The sequence below is a fragment of the Danio rerio genome, chromosome 19 (genome assembly GCF_049306965.1).
Source record: "Danio rerio strain Tuebingen ecotype United States chromosome 19, GRCz12tu, whole genome shotgun sequence".
In the NCBI taxonomy this organism is placed as follows: Eukaryota; Metazoa; Chordata; class Actinopteri; order Cypriniformes; family Danionidae; genus Danio; species Danio rerio.
The window spans coordinates 37,493,180-37,510,945 of NC_133194.1; the positions used below are offsets into that span (position 1 = coordinate 37,493,180).

General features: G+C 38.5%; 1 protein-coding gene across 41 annotated transcripts in view; it reads right to left on the reverse strand.

The window, feature by feature from the left end:
- Window positions 1-210: 210 nt before the first annotated feature.
- The window catches only part of macf1a (microtubule actin crosslinking factor 1a), a 311,815-nt gene continuing 294,259 nt past the window's right edge, over window positions 211-17,766 (reverse strand). For 22 of the 41 annotated variants that reach the window (XM_073931813.1, XM_068215311.2, XM_073931811.1 and 19 more), the window contains 12 exons: window positions 17,132-17,286; window positions 16,034-16,196; window positions 15,786-15,940; window positions 15,638-15,712; window positions 14,965-14,982; window positions 12,619-12,736; window positions 12,161-12,223; window positions 10,698-10,730; window positions 7,919-8,130; window positions 5,628-5,741; window positions 3,583-3,688; window positions 211-1,737 (listed from right to left, as the gene is read on the reverse strand). In XM_073931813.1, the coding sequence (XP_073787914.1) occupies window positions 1,499-1,737; window positions 3,583-3,688; window positions 5,628-5,741; window positions 7,919-8,130; window positions 10,698-10,730; window positions 12,161-12,223; window positions 12,619-12,736; window positions 14,965-14,982; window positions 15,638-15,712; window positions 15,786-15,940; window positions 16,034-16,196; window positions 17,132-17,286 (1,451 nt within the window). In that variant the 3' untranslated portion in view covers window positions 211-1,498. The remainder of the gene's footprint in view (window positions 1,738-3,582; window positions 3,689-5,627; window positions 5,742-7,918; window positions 8,131-10,697; window positions 10,731-12,160; window positions 12,224-12,618; window positions 12,737-14,964; window positions 14,983-15,637; window positions 15,713-15,785; window positions 15,941-16,033; window positions 16,197-17,131; window positions 17,287-17,766) is intronic. The other 19 variants (XM_068215321.2, XM_073931820.1, XM_068215318.2 and 16 more) reach the window with 13 other exon arrangements.

Genomic DNA, 17,766 nt, shown 5'->3' on the forward strand with positions numbered 1-17,766 from the left:
TTCTATGCACTCGTGAGCCCTTTTCTGACCTCTGCTAGTGTAAATCTTATATGAAAGCGCAGCGTGTTCAAAACTGCACACACCAAAGGCTCGTCCCCTTTTGAAGATTTAATGGGGTGTGTCATTATCTGTACTGCTTGTAATTACTGTGCCATTTCCTGTTAACTGCGGCATCCCTGCACGCTCACGCACAACATAAAAGCCAGACGATTTTACTGCAAGCATTGTTTTAATACAAAAGAGAACAAAAAGAATTGATAACTTCTTTACTTTTACACAATTGCACCCCCGTTTCTCTCAGTCATGTCAAAAGAGTAACACAATCAAAAGGTGGATCCATTCGCAGCCCTCACCCCCCTCCCAATGACACAATAAATAAATAAAAATCACCTTTCTTCAGGTATTCATATACTTCAGCTTGTCAAAGACAAGATTTCAAAGAGCTGTTTTTAACAGGGGCTGCGCCAGTCGCCCCCATCATCCATTATTCAGGGTGCTTCCGTCACGAAAGAACAAGTAGGAAGCCACTTTTGACGTCATCTAAAGTGTGTAGTCACCGGCAAAAAGGCCACCATTGGAATCAGTAAGCTTCCTGGTCAGTTTACATCAGAAATGATCAGTCAAAGAAATTCATTACGTCTGGTGCGGATGTACAAAACAAAAACACGTAACGAAGAGTGATTCCGCCTGTGTTAATACTAGTCATTCTCAAGAGTTGATATGATACTGCAATCACAAATAAATACAGCTCTTTACTCTAGAAAAGAAACGTCGGGATTATTATAAATTAACCAAACATTCACAAAATCATTTTTGCATACTGTGGAAAAGCTCTGTAACATGATGTCTGTAACAAAACGACACAAATAGACGCACGGTCGGTGCGAGTGTGAAACTCGTGTGCTGTGCGTAATAGGAGTTCCTGTAAAAGGATCGCGTGTGACCTGAAGGCGGATCACAAGGCGGAGATATGTATCCTCGTCCACTTCCTCTCCTTATTACTGCGTTAATTTACCATGACATACATACACACACACACACACACACACAAACAAACATACATGAGTCTGAAATGTCTCATGTGCCAAAGGAAAAGGTCTGTGTTTCTAATCGACTTCCTCTTGTTTGCAGTGGCACTGACATCCAGGCGAGATGCCAGCTGGTGAAGAGGGCGACTTTGTCCAACCATGCATGAGGGTTTGGTGAGTGACGGGCGTTTGCATATTCAGCCCCTTCGAGTGTCAGTATAGGATATGTCTGCTCACACTGGATGTTCTCCATCACACATTCAAAGAAAACACGTAACGTCAGTCAGATTAAGGACATGATGTGTAACACAAATAAGGCAGCATTATGGTAGGTTTGAATCTGGGTGGTGTAGCAGTGTTGGACGCTGTAGAGGATGGAGTGCTGTGCGGTCCTGTCCCGTCTGAGCTGGCGAGACGTGAGAGTTGTTCTCCTCCTGCTGGTTAAACCGTGACCACCATCAGTGGAGAATTCACTTCTTGCCTGCGGGTGTTTTGGGGCTGGGGGTCTTCTTGGAGATGGTGGGGATTTTGGAAGGTTTGGCCCCAGGACGGCGTGGGGTGTCTGAGGTATCGGAGCAGGCTGAGCGGGTCTCCATGAGCTCAGATGTGTCTGAAGCGTCGCTGCCTCTTCGACTGCTGGCTCGGCTTCCAGCGCGACTCCCTGCTCGACTGGCTGGACCGCTTGTCGAGGACGGAGTGCGTTTGGTTTCTGACGAAGAAAGATGATTTTTAGGCTAAAGATTATTGCAATAGAGCCAATCACAAATTAGGGTTGTCACTGTACTGGACTTCAATAACGATCGGTACAGAAATTTTAAAAACGTCCATTTCCTGCAAACATTTGAGCGCTGTTGAGCACATTCTTAAACAGTTCACATGCTCAACAGAATTGACTGTGATGGGCTGTAAAGGTCAATGGTTCAGCAAACTCACAGCTGTTAACTGAGTGGAACCACAGATACTGGGACACTGGAGCGTTTTAAAGCTGCGATTCATCAGCGGATCGCTTGTATGTCAGCTTATAGACAAACCAGCTGATCGACGTGACTTTTTGTTAAGCATGTGTCATTTCTGTTAAGCATGTGAACACGATGGCAAATCAGCGCCGTTTAAGAAAGCGCTCAACAATGCTCAAATATTCTCAGGAAATGGACTTTCTTTTAGTACTGATTGGTGTCAAATTCCAGTATCGTGAAAACCACACAAAGCAGAGCCACATGAAAATATCAATACAATTTAAAACTGGACTGAGAGTAACTACTAAAAATAGCAACATGGATGAATCACTACGACACTCTTCTTCAAATGGATCGTCCCAAAATTGGGATGATATTGTGTGTGTTTATAGCATAAAACAATAACAACAAAAAATATATATCATGCAGTTACCTGACATTTCTGTGACAAATTAAATTTGGCGTTGACATAATAATTTTTAACGCTTTTCAGCGCTAATCTTTAACATCCTGTGGTTTCTAGATTTATTATTTTATAATGATGATTATTTTTGCTATATTTGGACAAAAACAATATCAAAGTTTGCCATTTGGAAGTTAAATATTTCTAACAAGAATGAGCCTTAAAATATAGAAATTAGCTTTAGTGTGTGTTTTCTTTCTATATACAGTGCTTCATCGCCATAACGCGGTTCACCTATCGTGGCCTCGCAGATTTTTTTAGTGCAATTTGACTTGTTTTTTTTTTTACAGTGCATTGTGTTCCTCCGTGGCGCGTCTTCTATACAGTACAGAATGCATTCAGCTTGCCAAATGTACAAAAATCTTCAATCGCTAGCAGTGTGACTCTGAAGTGCTGGACTGTATGTCTGCAAGTTTTCTCCCCAACAAACCCCACAATGTCGACAAAACAATCTGCATTGTCAAAGGCACCTGCGGTAGCAACAAAAAGGCAGAGGAAGATGCTAACCATCGCATAAAAAGTTGGACTTCTGGCCAACATAAAGGTAAAAGCTATGCAAGTGTTTACACAAGACAGAAAAGTGTGAAAATATTAATCTGAGAAAAGTGTATAAAGTGTGTAGTGAGGGGTTCTACAGCCTTAAAGCATCTATAATAATTGTAATTGCTAAAGCAGACTACTTTGCCGATTTCGTCTATTGTGGGCTATTTTTAGAACATAACTGGTGAATAACGAGGAACCACTGTAAATATCATTTTTGATGAATTGTCTCAGGATAGACTTGTCTACACAGTTACAGGACTGTGATGTGGAAGTCATGACTGTGCTGTAATTCACTTATAGGCTTTTGATTTTAGCTTTTACTTCAGGATGTTCTTATTTAGACATCAAACTTAATGCTATTAATTGATTAAATTACATTCATAAAGAATTAAAAATAAACACTGACATTCATTTCTCACTTGCATGGCTCTAATAGAGTACTTCATTTCTGTAGCTTGTACTGCAGCTAATTACGTTTTCCACAATAGTTTCTTAGTATCTTTTGATGCTACAGTTTCATAGTAGATTCCCCAAATGACATATTAGATCAATTCATAGAGGCTTCTTTGATTATAGTGTTGTAGTTTCGTACCGGAGCGTCCGGGTTTAGCAGCTGTTGGTGTTCCACCGTTTTCCCCAGTTAAGGAGCCGCGGCTGGAATGAAACGTTGGTCTCTTCAGCTTAGTCGTGGAGCCTCCCTGTGAAAGTGAGGAGAGAGGATTTAGTACAAAGAGCAGATCTGCAAGTGTAGCTACAGAAAATAAGTCAAAAACACAAGCCTAGCAATGTAACTGGACTTCGTTTTCTAGAAACCAGTTGACAAAACATACAGCTGCTTTCAGCTACCATTTTGTAGGCAATCTGTCATTAGATAATTAACAGAATAAAGGCCCATTCACACCAGGGATGATAACTATAAAGATACATGTCTAAAAATCATTTTCTTTTATAGAGTCGCTTGATATGGAATCTCATTATCACAGTAAAAAGGAGTTTGGCTCAGGTTTATATGATGGTATTTGCTATAAAACAGAGTAGCTTAATGACATTTAGCATAAATCAGGGTTAATATAGTTAAGTAGAAACATAGAATACATAAAATATCCTACACTTGTTATCTTTTTAGGTTGGTTTAATACAGTGGGGGACATAAGTATTGAACACATCATATTTATTTCTTGGGAATAATATTTCTAAAGTAGCTGTTGACATGAAATTAAACCAGATTTTGGTAAAAACCCAAACAATACAAAGATAAGAATAAAACAAACAAACAATAAAATCTGAAAGATTAGTTGTGTAATAACAATGAAATGACACAAGGAGAAAAGTACTGAACTGAACTGAAACGTATTTAAAACTTCATATAAAAGGCTTTTTTTGGTGATGGCAGCTTAAAGACGCCTCTCATATGAAGAATGAAGTCACATTGCTCAGTTGTGAGTTTTTCCCAGAATTCAACAGAGTGTAAAAATCTTGAATATTCTGTGGGTATTGTCAAATCTGATCTGTATTTTCTATTGGATTTAAGTCAGGTGATTGACTAGGCCATTCTACAGCTTGATTTTCTTTCTCTGAAACCAATTGAGTTTTTCCTTGGCTGTGTTTTGGATCATTGTCTTGCTGTAATTTCCACCCTGGTGTCATCTTCATCATCCTGATAATGTAGATGTTGGACCGAAGCATCTTATATTAATTTACAATGACGAAGGGCAAAGGGCAAACTACTGAGAGATTACAGCTGCTGTCTGGACTTTCACTGCATTTCTGCACCTCCCTCTCTTCATGTGTTCAATACTTTTTCCCGGTGTCATTTTATTTTATTGCACATTACTTCATGAGTAAATTAATAAGATTTGTTTTTGTGTTCTTTGCATATATAGATTTATTTGGTTGTTTCCAACATCCATTGAAAATTTAAAGTCAACGGCACCTTTAGAAATATGATTTCTGAGAAAAATGGTGACAATACTTATTTTCCCTGCTGTATATATTTTGTTTTAATTTAACTTCGCAAAACATAATAATAAAAAACACAAGAAAATCTAAACATTAAAAAACAAGTACAATAAAAACTATGATGGTTATCAGATGCAATATTAATGACCCTTGATATAAACACAAATGCACAGAAACTGATCGATGTTTCTTCTGCTTTCAGTCAATGCTGCTGAATCACAGCAATGTTTCATATTCATGCTACTGTTCAGTAACGGTTGTAAGGTTGAGATTTTACCCTAAGCTTGTGCTGTATTGTTTTTTTTTGGTTGAGCTGATGAAAGGTTTGAGTGACTTACAGTTCAAAAAAGTATGTTTTTGTCCCACATTTAATGTTATCATGGATGGATATAAACACTAATATAGTATCTTTATAGTTACGGTTCTTTAGTGTGAACAGGGCTTAACTCCTTGAAGAGCATCAAATGACTGGTCTGTTTTCCTATAGGAGTCTAAGCTGCATACGGTTACAGTCTATAATTATAGCAACATACAGGATTGATTCCTCTAGATATTCTAAATCTAATCGTAGACTCGTCTATCTCAGTTTCTTCTCGTTTGTTGTGATCAGGCCGTGCTTTAAGCTTCTTTTGTTTCTGTTAGTGTGTTATGGGGCGCTGGGAGCGGGCAGTGCGTTACCTCATGCCCAGGGGTCTGGCTGTGCTCTGGGCAGGACTGGCACTTGGTTGGAGTTGGAGTTTTACTGTGTGCCAGCCAGGGCTTGGCATAGCCACGAGATTGGGATTGGGAGGACTGGGAAATGCGGTAGCAAAAAAGGAGCGAAGTAGCAGTGGGAAAAGCAGTGGGAAGAAGCCAGGATAATCGGAAAAAGAGTAAAGTAGAGGGAAGGCGATGCAGCACAGTGTTTTGGTAGGTGGAGATGAGCACAAAGTAAGGGTGGAGGAAGGCACATTTTCCAAGCAAGGGAGGGGAGAGGGACAAAAAGACAAAGAACAAATAAAAATCTCACAGATGACAATATGATTCTCACATGCAAAGACAACAGTGATCACGTCCTGATCCCACACACAACAATGTAAACAAACACCACAACCAGAGACAGAGAAACCGTCCACCAGATACCATTCATCACCACGAATTTCATGACACCTTAAGGACAAATGACAGACTGATGTGTCGGAACGGCCAAGAAATTGGAGAGTTTATTTTTCCCAAAGTACCATATAAAGATTTGCCGTTTGACATTATCTAGTACATTTTTAAAATTTTTTTTACAATATCTGAACCTGGATCACATAACTAACTTTGTGTTGCTCGGGTATATTTTTGACAATAGGAAAAGAACGTTGAATGAGTCAGAATTACATTTTTCTTTTATGCCAAAAATTATTCGAATATCAAGTAAAGATCATGTTTCATAAAGACATTTTAAAAGTTTGGTAACACTTAATTTTGATGGTCATTTCAGTATTAGTAGACTGTCTGCCTAATATCTGCTGATTCTGCTCCTTCAACAGACATTTAACTGACTATAAGAAACTTTGCAAGTACATGTCAACCTACACTAACCCCAACCTAACAGTCTACTGATAACCTGATGAGAATTAGTTGCAATGTAACTTAAATTCAACAAACAGACCATCAAAACAATGTGTGACCCAATGTTTTATACTAATAATATATTAAACCTCTATTTTGTATTAGTAATGGTCTTTAAATTTTAATTGAAATTTTCTCAGTATTTAGATTTGTTTAAACCCTCAGATTCCAGATATTCGAATGGACAGATATTGTCCTCTCCTAATAAAGTATACATCATTTAAAGCCTGCTTACTTAACTTTCAGATAATAAATCTCAATTTCCAAAACTGGACGCTTATGACTGGTGTTGTGGTCCAGGGTCACATATGTCTTTTTTTATTTTACTTTTATTTGACTGCATTTAATTTACCAAACTGCAACAAAAAGAGTAATATTACGAAATACTTTCACAGCTTTTGAATGTGTTTTATATTTAAAGTTTAATGCATTTTTTAATTCTTCAATTTAAAACTTTACATGAAAACATAAAACAAGCAATCGCATGATCAAATGCTCATGAAACATGTAGACATAAGGAAAGACCTTGATAAACACTCAATATGAAGTATGATGTTATGTGTTTAGTGACAAATGACTAGGCCCACACGGAATCTGCGCGCGCAGAATTCTGCAGATTTTTAGCCCATTATTAATTCTGTTTATTTACTTGAGTAAATGTGTAAATCAGAATTTATTCAGTTTTTATTCAGTAATTTATTACTTTTTATTTAATATATTAAGGTTTTAGTTATGATACTCGACAATAATCAAATAATACCCTAAATATACAGTGCTCACCATATATAAGTACACCCCTCATAAATCTCTCTTAAATTCATATTTGTAATAGGAAGTTATACAATATTATATTTGTGCAGATGCATTAGATTAGTCAGTACTGAAGCTAAATCTGGAGCTTATCTAACAAAATAACTTATTATAACGGTCCAAAAACTAGTACAGCCAAATTGATATGTTATTAAAAAATATTAAAAACATATTTAAAAAAGAGCAAAAATCAAGAGAAGCAAAACAATGGAACAATTTAGTTGAAATTTTTTAGGTTGTCATTTATTTTTGCAATATTTTGCTTGAATTTAATTGTATTATCTTGCAATTTCTGAATATGTTTAATGACTAAAATATTATTTGAATAAATATATCTGTTTAATAAATTGGTTTTGTTTAATTGCACCAAAATACATTGCTAATATTCACTGAGAAATGGATAAAAATATTCACTTTTAAAATGACTGTTAGGATTTTTTTAAAACTGCACCCCTAGTGAATAATACAAGCAGCAACATTTTTGGGTCTAATTAGCACGCAAAATGCTCCCTCAACAGGCAGCGTGTAGATTTTATGTGGTGTAATGTTGTGTCACTCACCCTTGAGGAGGCTGTGGGTGTAGCGGGTGCAGAGGGCACAGAGGCGCAGCTGTGGGCACTGTGTGACGCAGATGAGGACGAGCGCGTGGGTGAAGCTGTGCGGGACGAAGGCTTGGACCGGCGACCCCGGGACCGGAAGGCCGCCAAACCCTGCGTGGCTCCCTCTGGAAGAATGAACTTCTCTCGAAGCTCCAGGTTGGTGCGTCCGCGAGCTGCAGAAGAGGAGAAATGAGATCAGCTGGTTGACCTTTTTAATGGACGTCCAGGTTCAGTGCAGAGCATGAGTGGAGAAAGTCAGCACTTCCTCCGGCTCACTGCAGTCGGTGAACCCACTTTAAAAGCGGTCAGTGCGCGTGGTGGACACGATGCAGGGAGTTAACAGTGGAGTCAGAGCAAGCATCCTCAAAACAAGAACTCACTAGAAAATTAAAAAAGCACAGCCTTCCTCAGCCCACCACGTAAACAAGTGCACACAGCAGACAGGACACCCGAGGGTCATGCCTGATAATGCTTTTAGCAAACACTGAAAACCAACACAAGCCTCCACACAGCATTCAGAATAACAGATACCCAACGCAGCAGCCCTTGCACAACATTCAGACCACAGCAGCCAGCAGAGAGACAGAATTTGAAAGAAAGAATGAGAGAGAGAGACAGTGAAATTTAAATATACTGATTATTATTATCAGTAATTGCAGTATTCACAGCAAGGTCACCGATCTGATCCTCGGCTGGGTTAGTTGGCGTTTCTGTGTGGAGTTTCCATTTTCTCCCCATGTTTGCGTGGGTTTTCTCCAGGTGCTCCGGTTTCCCCCACAAGTCCAAAGAATTGTGGTATAGGCGAATTGGGTAGGCTAAATTGTCCATAGTGTATGTGTGTGAATGAGAGTGTATAAGTGTTTTCCGGTGAAGGGTTGCAGCTGCGTAAAACATGTGCTGGATAAGTTGGTGGTTCATTTCACTGTGGCGACCTCAGATTAATAAAGGGACTAAGCCGAAAAAAAAAATGAATGAATGAATGAATGATTACTGTTTTATCCTAAAAATGTTAAATGTTTATTGTTAGATGTACAGTTTATTCTGTTATTACTTTTTACTACTACTATTTACTGTTTACTATGTTTTTATACTGTACATGTTCTTTTTAATGTCAACTTTATAAATGATTTGGCAATAAATTTGTAACATTTGTCATGATATAAAGCAAGTTTAAATTTGAATAGAAAGAAAGAGGGGGGGGGGGTCATCCGAATCAAGTAACAGTTGTGGATTTTTATTTATTTATTTATTTATTTACCTATTTTTGTTATTATATTATATTATATTACATAATATTATATTATATTATAAAATTTATTCATTTAATTGAACCGCTAACTTTTCCAGCATATGTTTTACACAGCAGATGCCCTTCCAACTGCAACCCAATACCAGGAAATATCTATACACACTTATTCACACACATACACTACTGCCAATTTAGCATATTCAATTCACCTATAGCCCATGTCTTTGGACTTGCACCCGGAGGAAACCCACTCCAGGATGGGGAGAACATGCAAACTCCACACAGAAATGCAAATTGACCCAGTCAGGAGTTGACCCAGGCGACAGCGCTAACCACTGAGCCACCGTGTCGCCCTTATTTATTTAAAATAAATAAATTATATATATATATATTAATAATCACATTATCTTTTTCTTATTTGTGGTTTTTAATGTATGTATACATGTATTATATAATCACTATATTATTTTCATGCTAATAAAGCTCATTTGAAAGAAGAGAGAGAGAGAGAGAGAGGGAGAGAGAGAGAGGGCTGTGTGTAATGGCAGCAGTAGCTGTGGTAAAAGTTATGCCCTCAAAACATCAGTGTTGGGGAGTAACCAACTATAACCACAGACAATTTCTTGCTTTTTTAAAGTGGTGTTACAGTAGGACACAGCATGGAGCCAGATAGACAAGTTAAATGACACATTATCAACTGTTATATTTTATATGTTATATCTATTATGATCTAACACTTTTAATCCCCTTTTCTGTTCCACAAGAAACCTAATCTGACCTAAAAATAATACTCATGCTCTCACTCTATATTTGTGTTTTATATACAGTCTTAAAATACAGTCTTAACTTCTGCTTCATGGCGACTTTAATAAGATTTTGTCCCTTAAATAGTTTGTGTAGCTACTTTTTGTTTGTAGCCTGAAGTATGGCTGAACATTTTTCAAAAGTCTAACTTGACTGTAGCTTTGAAACTGCAGCTTGCCAAAGCTTCTCATCATTTAAAGTAGCTTCCCCAACACTGCATGACACTCGCTTTTCCATCAAACCCAGTAAGAGCAGGGTAGTTGATAACTGCCACACCATGTAATTTCCTCCCCACAAAGCAGGTGGGGCCTGTAATTCATTTCTCCATGAGTAATTGCTCTTTAAGAGCTGCTTCAAACAATATTAGAAACCCCAAGCCTGGCCACACCCTGGTCCTGGATGCTTTTTCATTTGCAATATTCATCCAGGACACACATGAAAGGAATCAAGCCCAGGCCTGGCCAAGCCTGGTTTCGATGGTTAGCATGATGCTAGCTGACACATAGACCTCACATAGTCCTCACACGCTCACACACGCACCCGACAGATACTAAGACACAGCAATGATGGGATGGACCCCAAGCTGGACAAATAGTATTAGAGGCTGAGAATGGAACAGACAGACAGACGGATGTCGTCAAACAGGAGAAGAGTTAAGAAGTGGGAAAGGAGAGAAGGATGAGGTACCTCTGCAGCAGAAATAGCCAGGAGTGACCGTCACTGAGAGACACAAGAGACAACGTGAAAACACACATTCACACCATCCCACAGAAAGAGTCACATACACACACTCGCGAGCCCTTCAAAGGGACAGTTCAGTCAAAAATGAAAATTCACACATGATCTACTCACCTTTAAAGTTGTTCCAAACATGTATGAGATATTTAACACACTTCATTTACAACACTTCAACATATCTTCTTTTACATTTCTCAAAAAACACCACACATCTTTAGAAACAACATGTGAATTTACATTTTTGCCGAACTTTCCCGTAAGACCTCTTGCTTGGCAACAAAAGGGAATAATACAAACACAATCTTTTGAATATCAATCTGCATTAAAGGGCTATATGTACAATTTAGAAATCTTTGTTATTAGTGACACTTGTAGCTGTTAATGTGAACTGCAACCAGAAACTTAGAGTGCTTTCACACTAGCACTTTTGGTCCACACCCAGGTTCGTTTGACGTCTAAGGGCGTACTCACACTAGGTACAGTTAAAACTACAGTTAAAACCGGTACACTACGAACCGGGCCAAAGCACGCTTGTCCCCCCTCCCGTCTTCCCCGATGGCCCGCACTCACACCACAATCGGGCCTCAGCACGCTTACGTCATCGCTGCTGCGCTGTTCAGTGAGAAGCGCTCTCTCACTCAGCACCACATTGGAGATTTCTCTAGTTATATCGTTTCAGTCGTTTAATATGTAGTGACATGCAGTCAAATATTTCGCCAAACAGTCTTTAGGGATGCGGGGACACGTAGTCAGATATTCGCAGAGCAGATCAGCCACTTTTGACGCTCATAAACAGTCATTAAGCCCTCGCGCTGCATGAATGATGAGGTCTGCTGAAGGCGCGCAGCTGTCGTGCAGTGAGGAGTTTGAGTCTTTAATAAACTACGGCAGTTTGCGTTCACTGAACAGTAAGAATGAGTAATTAATCCATATGAAACAGTCCCTTAAAAGTCACGTCTCGCTTTCAGTTTCTGGCTTTGGCGCGTTTTGCACTCACTCTACAAGTGTACCGCGCCAAAGCCCAAGTGTATAAATATATATAATATATATATATAAACATGAATCAGTCTTTTTGGCTTTTTAAAATCATCAATGGAAGTCAAGGAATGTATAGTTTTTTAGGTTTTGTTACAAGCTGTGCATACAGTGCCAAAAAAAACAATATTTGAAAATGTATACGTATAGCCCGTGTAAATATCAGAAGTCAAAATGCAGGAAGTGATGTCAACGACTGAGCCAGAATTCTCGAAGCACGATTGGTGGGGCTGGTTAGATCAGTGTCACAGTCAGCAAAGCAAAGCAAAGCAACAAAGAATCAAACGAAGTGTGAGTGAAACAGAGGGATCGAGAGGGAAACCAAACGAGTGAGAAAAGAAGAAAATCTGAACGAGAAGGAGAGAGAAAAACCCAACCTATGCGAGATGATATGGAGCTGCTGGAGTCAGAACGCAGGATTTTAAGTCCTGGATGTTGCACTGGGGAGAGAGAAAGAGAGATAGGGGACGGGGCAGAGAAAGAGGGAGGGAGAGACCTAAGGAACATGCATCATGCACTACAATTGTAGAAAATAAAAAAACAGAGGATGACAGGGAGATAGAGAGAATGGGCCACATGTGTAGGCCATGCATATAAAACAACCACCGTGGGAAGAGGTCAGGATGTAATGGGGAAGTGATGGAAGATGAGATGAGAGTAAACTCAGAGAGGACTGAAGAGATGAGAACACTCAAAGAAAAGAAGATGATGAGCAAAATCCATGTTGATGGGAGTAAGAATAATGCTGTCTGACAGAGTGTTGAGCACTTCCAGGGACCCTGTTTTCTTGTGTTCCTAAAGATCAGGCTTCGTTCAGCTGTTGTGCCAGACTTACCTCGACAAGGGTCGTTCTTCACCAGGAACTCATCCAGCGCCATCCAGCCTCCTCCAACCCTAACCATGACTGTACTTCGCAGAATTCGTACGAGACGAAGCTGCTGTGAGTCTCCGAACTGAGGAAAGAGAAAATACAGAAAAGGAAGAGGACAAACAAACAAAAAAAGATGAGAATTTAATAATGTCGTTAAAAGGTATAGTTCACCCAATAAATGTATTTATGTGGAAAAAAGGAGAAATTCTGAAGAAATATACATGACAGTTTCTTAAAGGTGCAGTATGTAAGTTTGAGACCCAGTGGTTGAAGAAGGTGTTGCATTCCTGGATCAAAACACACGCAAGCGCAGGTTGCCAGATTGAGGACCAACAGAAGCTAGTCTGACTATCGAGCCTAAAGGCTGGTTTAAACCGTGTTCTAACTAAAAGCAACGGTATGCTATAGAAGGAATATTTTCCATAATAAAAGGAGTTTTTGTTGTAACCCACATCTCGAATTGATATATTAGAAACGGCTTCTATTCCTCACAGGTGAACAACAGAACTAAGACAATGATTAGCTCAGGTACACCTCATGTGCTTTATTCAGTGTTAAATGCTAATACTTGAGTTTAAATGCCATTTTACATGACATTTATTGCGAGCCAACACATATCAGTGATTCAGCATCTACATTTAATAGTGTTAAAAAAGGTTTAATATGTATTAATTAGATTATAAACCTTACCATTTGGTTGGAGTGCAGTAAGTGCACTATTCTGAATGGCTTTATTTAAATTTCTGTTGTGTTTCGTCTGGTGCGAATTGCTCATCACTGCAAATCTCCTCACATAGCATGTTGTTAGGACACGGGCTTACAATGTAACCTATTGCTCACCTATTGTTTACATTCATGATATTTAGATTATTTGTTAATTAATACCCTCATGTGAAACTCTGAATCTGCGTCTCATTTCGGATTTTGCTACTGAGCCTTTCTGAATGAATGAATCAAATACGCTGTTTTCCATCAGGGCAACCCAGGGTGGAGAAATATAATTGGCTTAAGTTGCAGTGGGCGGGTTAAAAGACCAAAACAAAGACAGATGTTTCAGCATGTAATGCACATTTTCTAAACAGAATAGCTGACTATATAGCTTTTTTCAGATAAACAAGAATGTTCACTTAGCATGTTTCTTAAATATCTGCAACACACGATGCTATTTTTATGCTTTAGAAGACTCAAAAACTTACAGCACCTTTTAAATGTCAGTCCCACTTTCCAATATGGTTCATTAGTTAATGTTAGCTAATGTATTTACTAACATGAGCTAATAATAACCAATACTCATATGGAATTTATTATTATATGAATACAAATTCATGCTTGTTAACATTAGTTAATGCACAGTGAGTTAACATGAAAAAACATTAACCAACTTCATTTACATTAACAAATGTTAAATTAAAATTACTGTAATTAACGTATTGTTTATTGTTGATCATGCTAGTAAATGCTTTAAATAACATTAACTAATACACCCTTTTTGTAAATTGTTACCAAAATGCCTCCTTTTATGTTCCACAGAAAAAAAGAGAACTAAAATGGGTGAACTATTCCTTTAAAATCATATAACAATTAGCTAATTCTACTAATTACATTCTTAAGCACCAGGAAAATCAAAGCAAATCACACTGCGACATGCAGCAAACCACATTGGTTTATATTCTACTTGATTTATGTCCAGCTCAAATCCCATCTCTACAATAAACACCACACACCACAGCAATTCTCTGGAATTTTTCCCTGGACGTTTGTCCTTTTTCACTTCAAAGAATTGCTTTGGTGGAAGGTTTATTTTCTCAAAGGCAAGAAATCAGCAGTTGGATAGTTTTCCACCACCAAAAGCCAAAACAACCTTAAAATCATAATAGAGAGCGCAGTAAATCCGAACCATTTCCTGATCATGATAAATGATTTTCAATAAAGTAAAACAAGCACATCCCAACCACAACACAAAAGCTAACCCCTTTGAAATCTGCCTCTGGATTCTGAAGGCGTATATATAAATGCGTTTAATATTTTGGCGATAGTACTGCAATTTTTGTCTCCCAGACAGGAAATGCCCGCTGAGAAAGCAGGAAGGGACTAAAGAAATCCCCATTTCAGACAGCAGCCAAGAATGTGGCCTGTCCACAGAGAATTCTTAGCAAGCCCATGCAGAAACTGTTGTGTACAGATTTAGATCTGGCTGTCTGAAAAAAAACCCAGAATAAAAGACAAGCTTCTACAGCGGGCGCTCATGGGAACTGCGCAGAGGCAACAGATTTCAGAGGACAAGTCACAAAAACACTGCTCACACTTTACCTGATTCCCAAGGAAGAACTACAATAAGTCCGGTGCGTGTGGAGGAGGAGGAATAAAACAAAAAGAAAGAAAGAGAAAAAAAAAGAGTGAAATAACAGACATGAACACACATTGACCTTTTGTTTTGGTATAATAACTATAATCCTTTTAACAATTCCTAAAAACAGCACACAATGGAATTTCCCATGTGAAGCATGGAGTTCTTGCAGGTGGTTGCTTGACAACAAACACAATTAGGAAAGCGCAGCAGGTGAAGTAAGAAAGAGACAGACAAAGATGCACGGACATCAGGATGTGGAGTTAGCATCGTGGATCTGTAGCCTGTGCAATGAAACAAGTTAATACAAAGATCATTAACCAATGGTTAATGATGCTGGGCGATGAAAGACCATTCAGTGGGATTATGGGTTGATCATTAGTCGGATGGTGGTAGGCACACAACATACTCTGATGATGCTGTGAAGTGTTATGGTGGTTTTGCGAACACACAAAATGGCTGATGCAGCTTTATTCCATTCATACTTGCATAACTTGCATGGTTAGAATTGTAATATTTCAATGGCAGGGTCAAGGATGATCTGAATGAGGAGGTGTGGTGATGACATAGCATTGCTGAGTGTTAGTCTTACTTTCTAAATGCCATAATAAATGGATTAAGCATCCAAATTCTCACCCGATACTTGTTCTCTCCGATCTGCTCCACTTGAAACCTCTTCGCACACTTGCATTGGGCCACTTGTCTGGTGACCTGCAATATAAACATTTGAAATTGTTACATTTAAATGCATCAAAAATTCATTATCATTTAAAAGGGTCCGCACCTCATCCTCGATCTTATCAGCATCCGTTGTGGGTCTGTAAGCATCTTTGTTAGGGTGCAGCGCTGCCACAAATTCATAGTAGTCAATGTAGCCGTCACAATCACGGTCAAAGATATCAGCAACAGCCGTCATCTCCAGCTTGCTGGTAGGGAACTCTGCAAACGTAATGCATAGTTTAGAGACCATGCATTAGACTAAAGACTAAAATTCTAAAAATACACGTAAAAATGTACTTTGAGAGCACATACTTGAGGCCAGGATGCCATCAATAAACTCCTGCCGGGTGATCTTTCCATCTTGGTCTTTGTCGATGCGTCTGAAGAAGTCCATCACACGTGACTTCTTGTGGTTCATCCAACGCATGTACTTCTTTCTCCACACATCGAAGTCAAAGTTGGCAAATTCTTTAAGCTGTTGGTGGAGAAAGATCATGAGCTTTTACTTTTACTGACAGATTTCATCAATTGATTTTAGGAGTGCACTGAATTTTTGGCCACCGAAAATTATCGGCTGAAAATTGCATTTTCGTTTACAGATGTAAAAGAAAAACTGCAGCAAATATGAGCAGAATGAAACACTAGCTATGTTTCCATCCAAAAATGTGAATTAAGTTTATGCGCATAAGTGGAATATTGCATAAAAGACATGTGATTAAAGCAGCGTTTCCATCTAACAAGCTAAAAAGAACATATTAGTCACTTCCTGATTAACTGGCACCAAATATCAACAAAAAACGTATTGCGTATTTTCAAAATGTATGCACATCTTGGCATCAACCGTTTTTAAAGCGCATATCCAAAATGCACATAAAAATAAGTGAACGGAAACGTAGATACTGCTGTGTTGCGCAGTGGATGTGGAAAGCACTGCGCTATGAAACCCATTCATTTCAATGGCCACACAAGTGAGGTCTGTCGCTGTGCTGATTAAAAGAGGTCGAGTGTGCAATGGTTAAAGTTCAAAATAGCTCAATATTCTATATTCCACTCATGAACATGCACTGATCTATGCATGTAACGCAAAGTCTGCTCAAATAACACACAGACAGGACAGTTCTATGTAGTATACTTGTCCCTGCCGCTTGCAATAACGCTACTGTGCTGTCATGGCAATGCTGGTAAAAAAAAGTGACTCCTCGAGTAGTTTTGTAAGACTTTTAATCAATAACTTTAATTATATCAATTAAACAAAAACACAAGCCAATAAAATAACTAATTTCAATAAATAATTGACAAAGTTTTTTCGGTCAAGTGCCTTAAGATTTTTCATGTTTGGCCCAGAATTTTTATTTCAGTGCATCCCTTCTTGATTTACCACAAGTACACAGAGATTGTTGTATGTTGTACCTCTTCTAGTCTGTCGAGGGCATCATTGAGCTTACGCTGGCGATCGAGGGCAAGCAGCCATACTTGCTGCCAGCGGGAGCAGAGCTGAGTGAGGCGAGGATTACCACCCGTCACCTGCACGGAGTGATGCTGTTGCTGCTGCTGCTGGTGTTTACCTGCAGGAAAGGCACAGAAAAATCTGCTCAGAATAGCACAGTACTCTACAAGTTCTGCATGAACGCATAATGAATGTCTTAATTGCTTTGTAACTGTGCTCAATTGTTTTTAACGTGAGCGTTAACAACTTTTTTTTTTTGATTGGTTATTTATCCAGGGCCCACGATGAGCAAATTTACGAGGAGGTCACAAGAAGACATAAAATAATTAAAAATAGGAGAATACAAGCAATAGAATAAGCTAAAACAACTAAATTACATTATATACCTTACTTACTTGCTTACTTTGTTAATCTTCAACAAGTCAAAAATGTCATTGAAAAACCAGAAGTGTTCATCTTTGAAAACGTGATATAAATCAGATGTGAATATTTTAATATTCTATAAAATTTACATTTTTAGATGAAAAGTGAGTAAAAAATAATAGCTTAATTGTAGCTTAAAATATGATTATTTAAATATAAAACTGTCATACTTAAT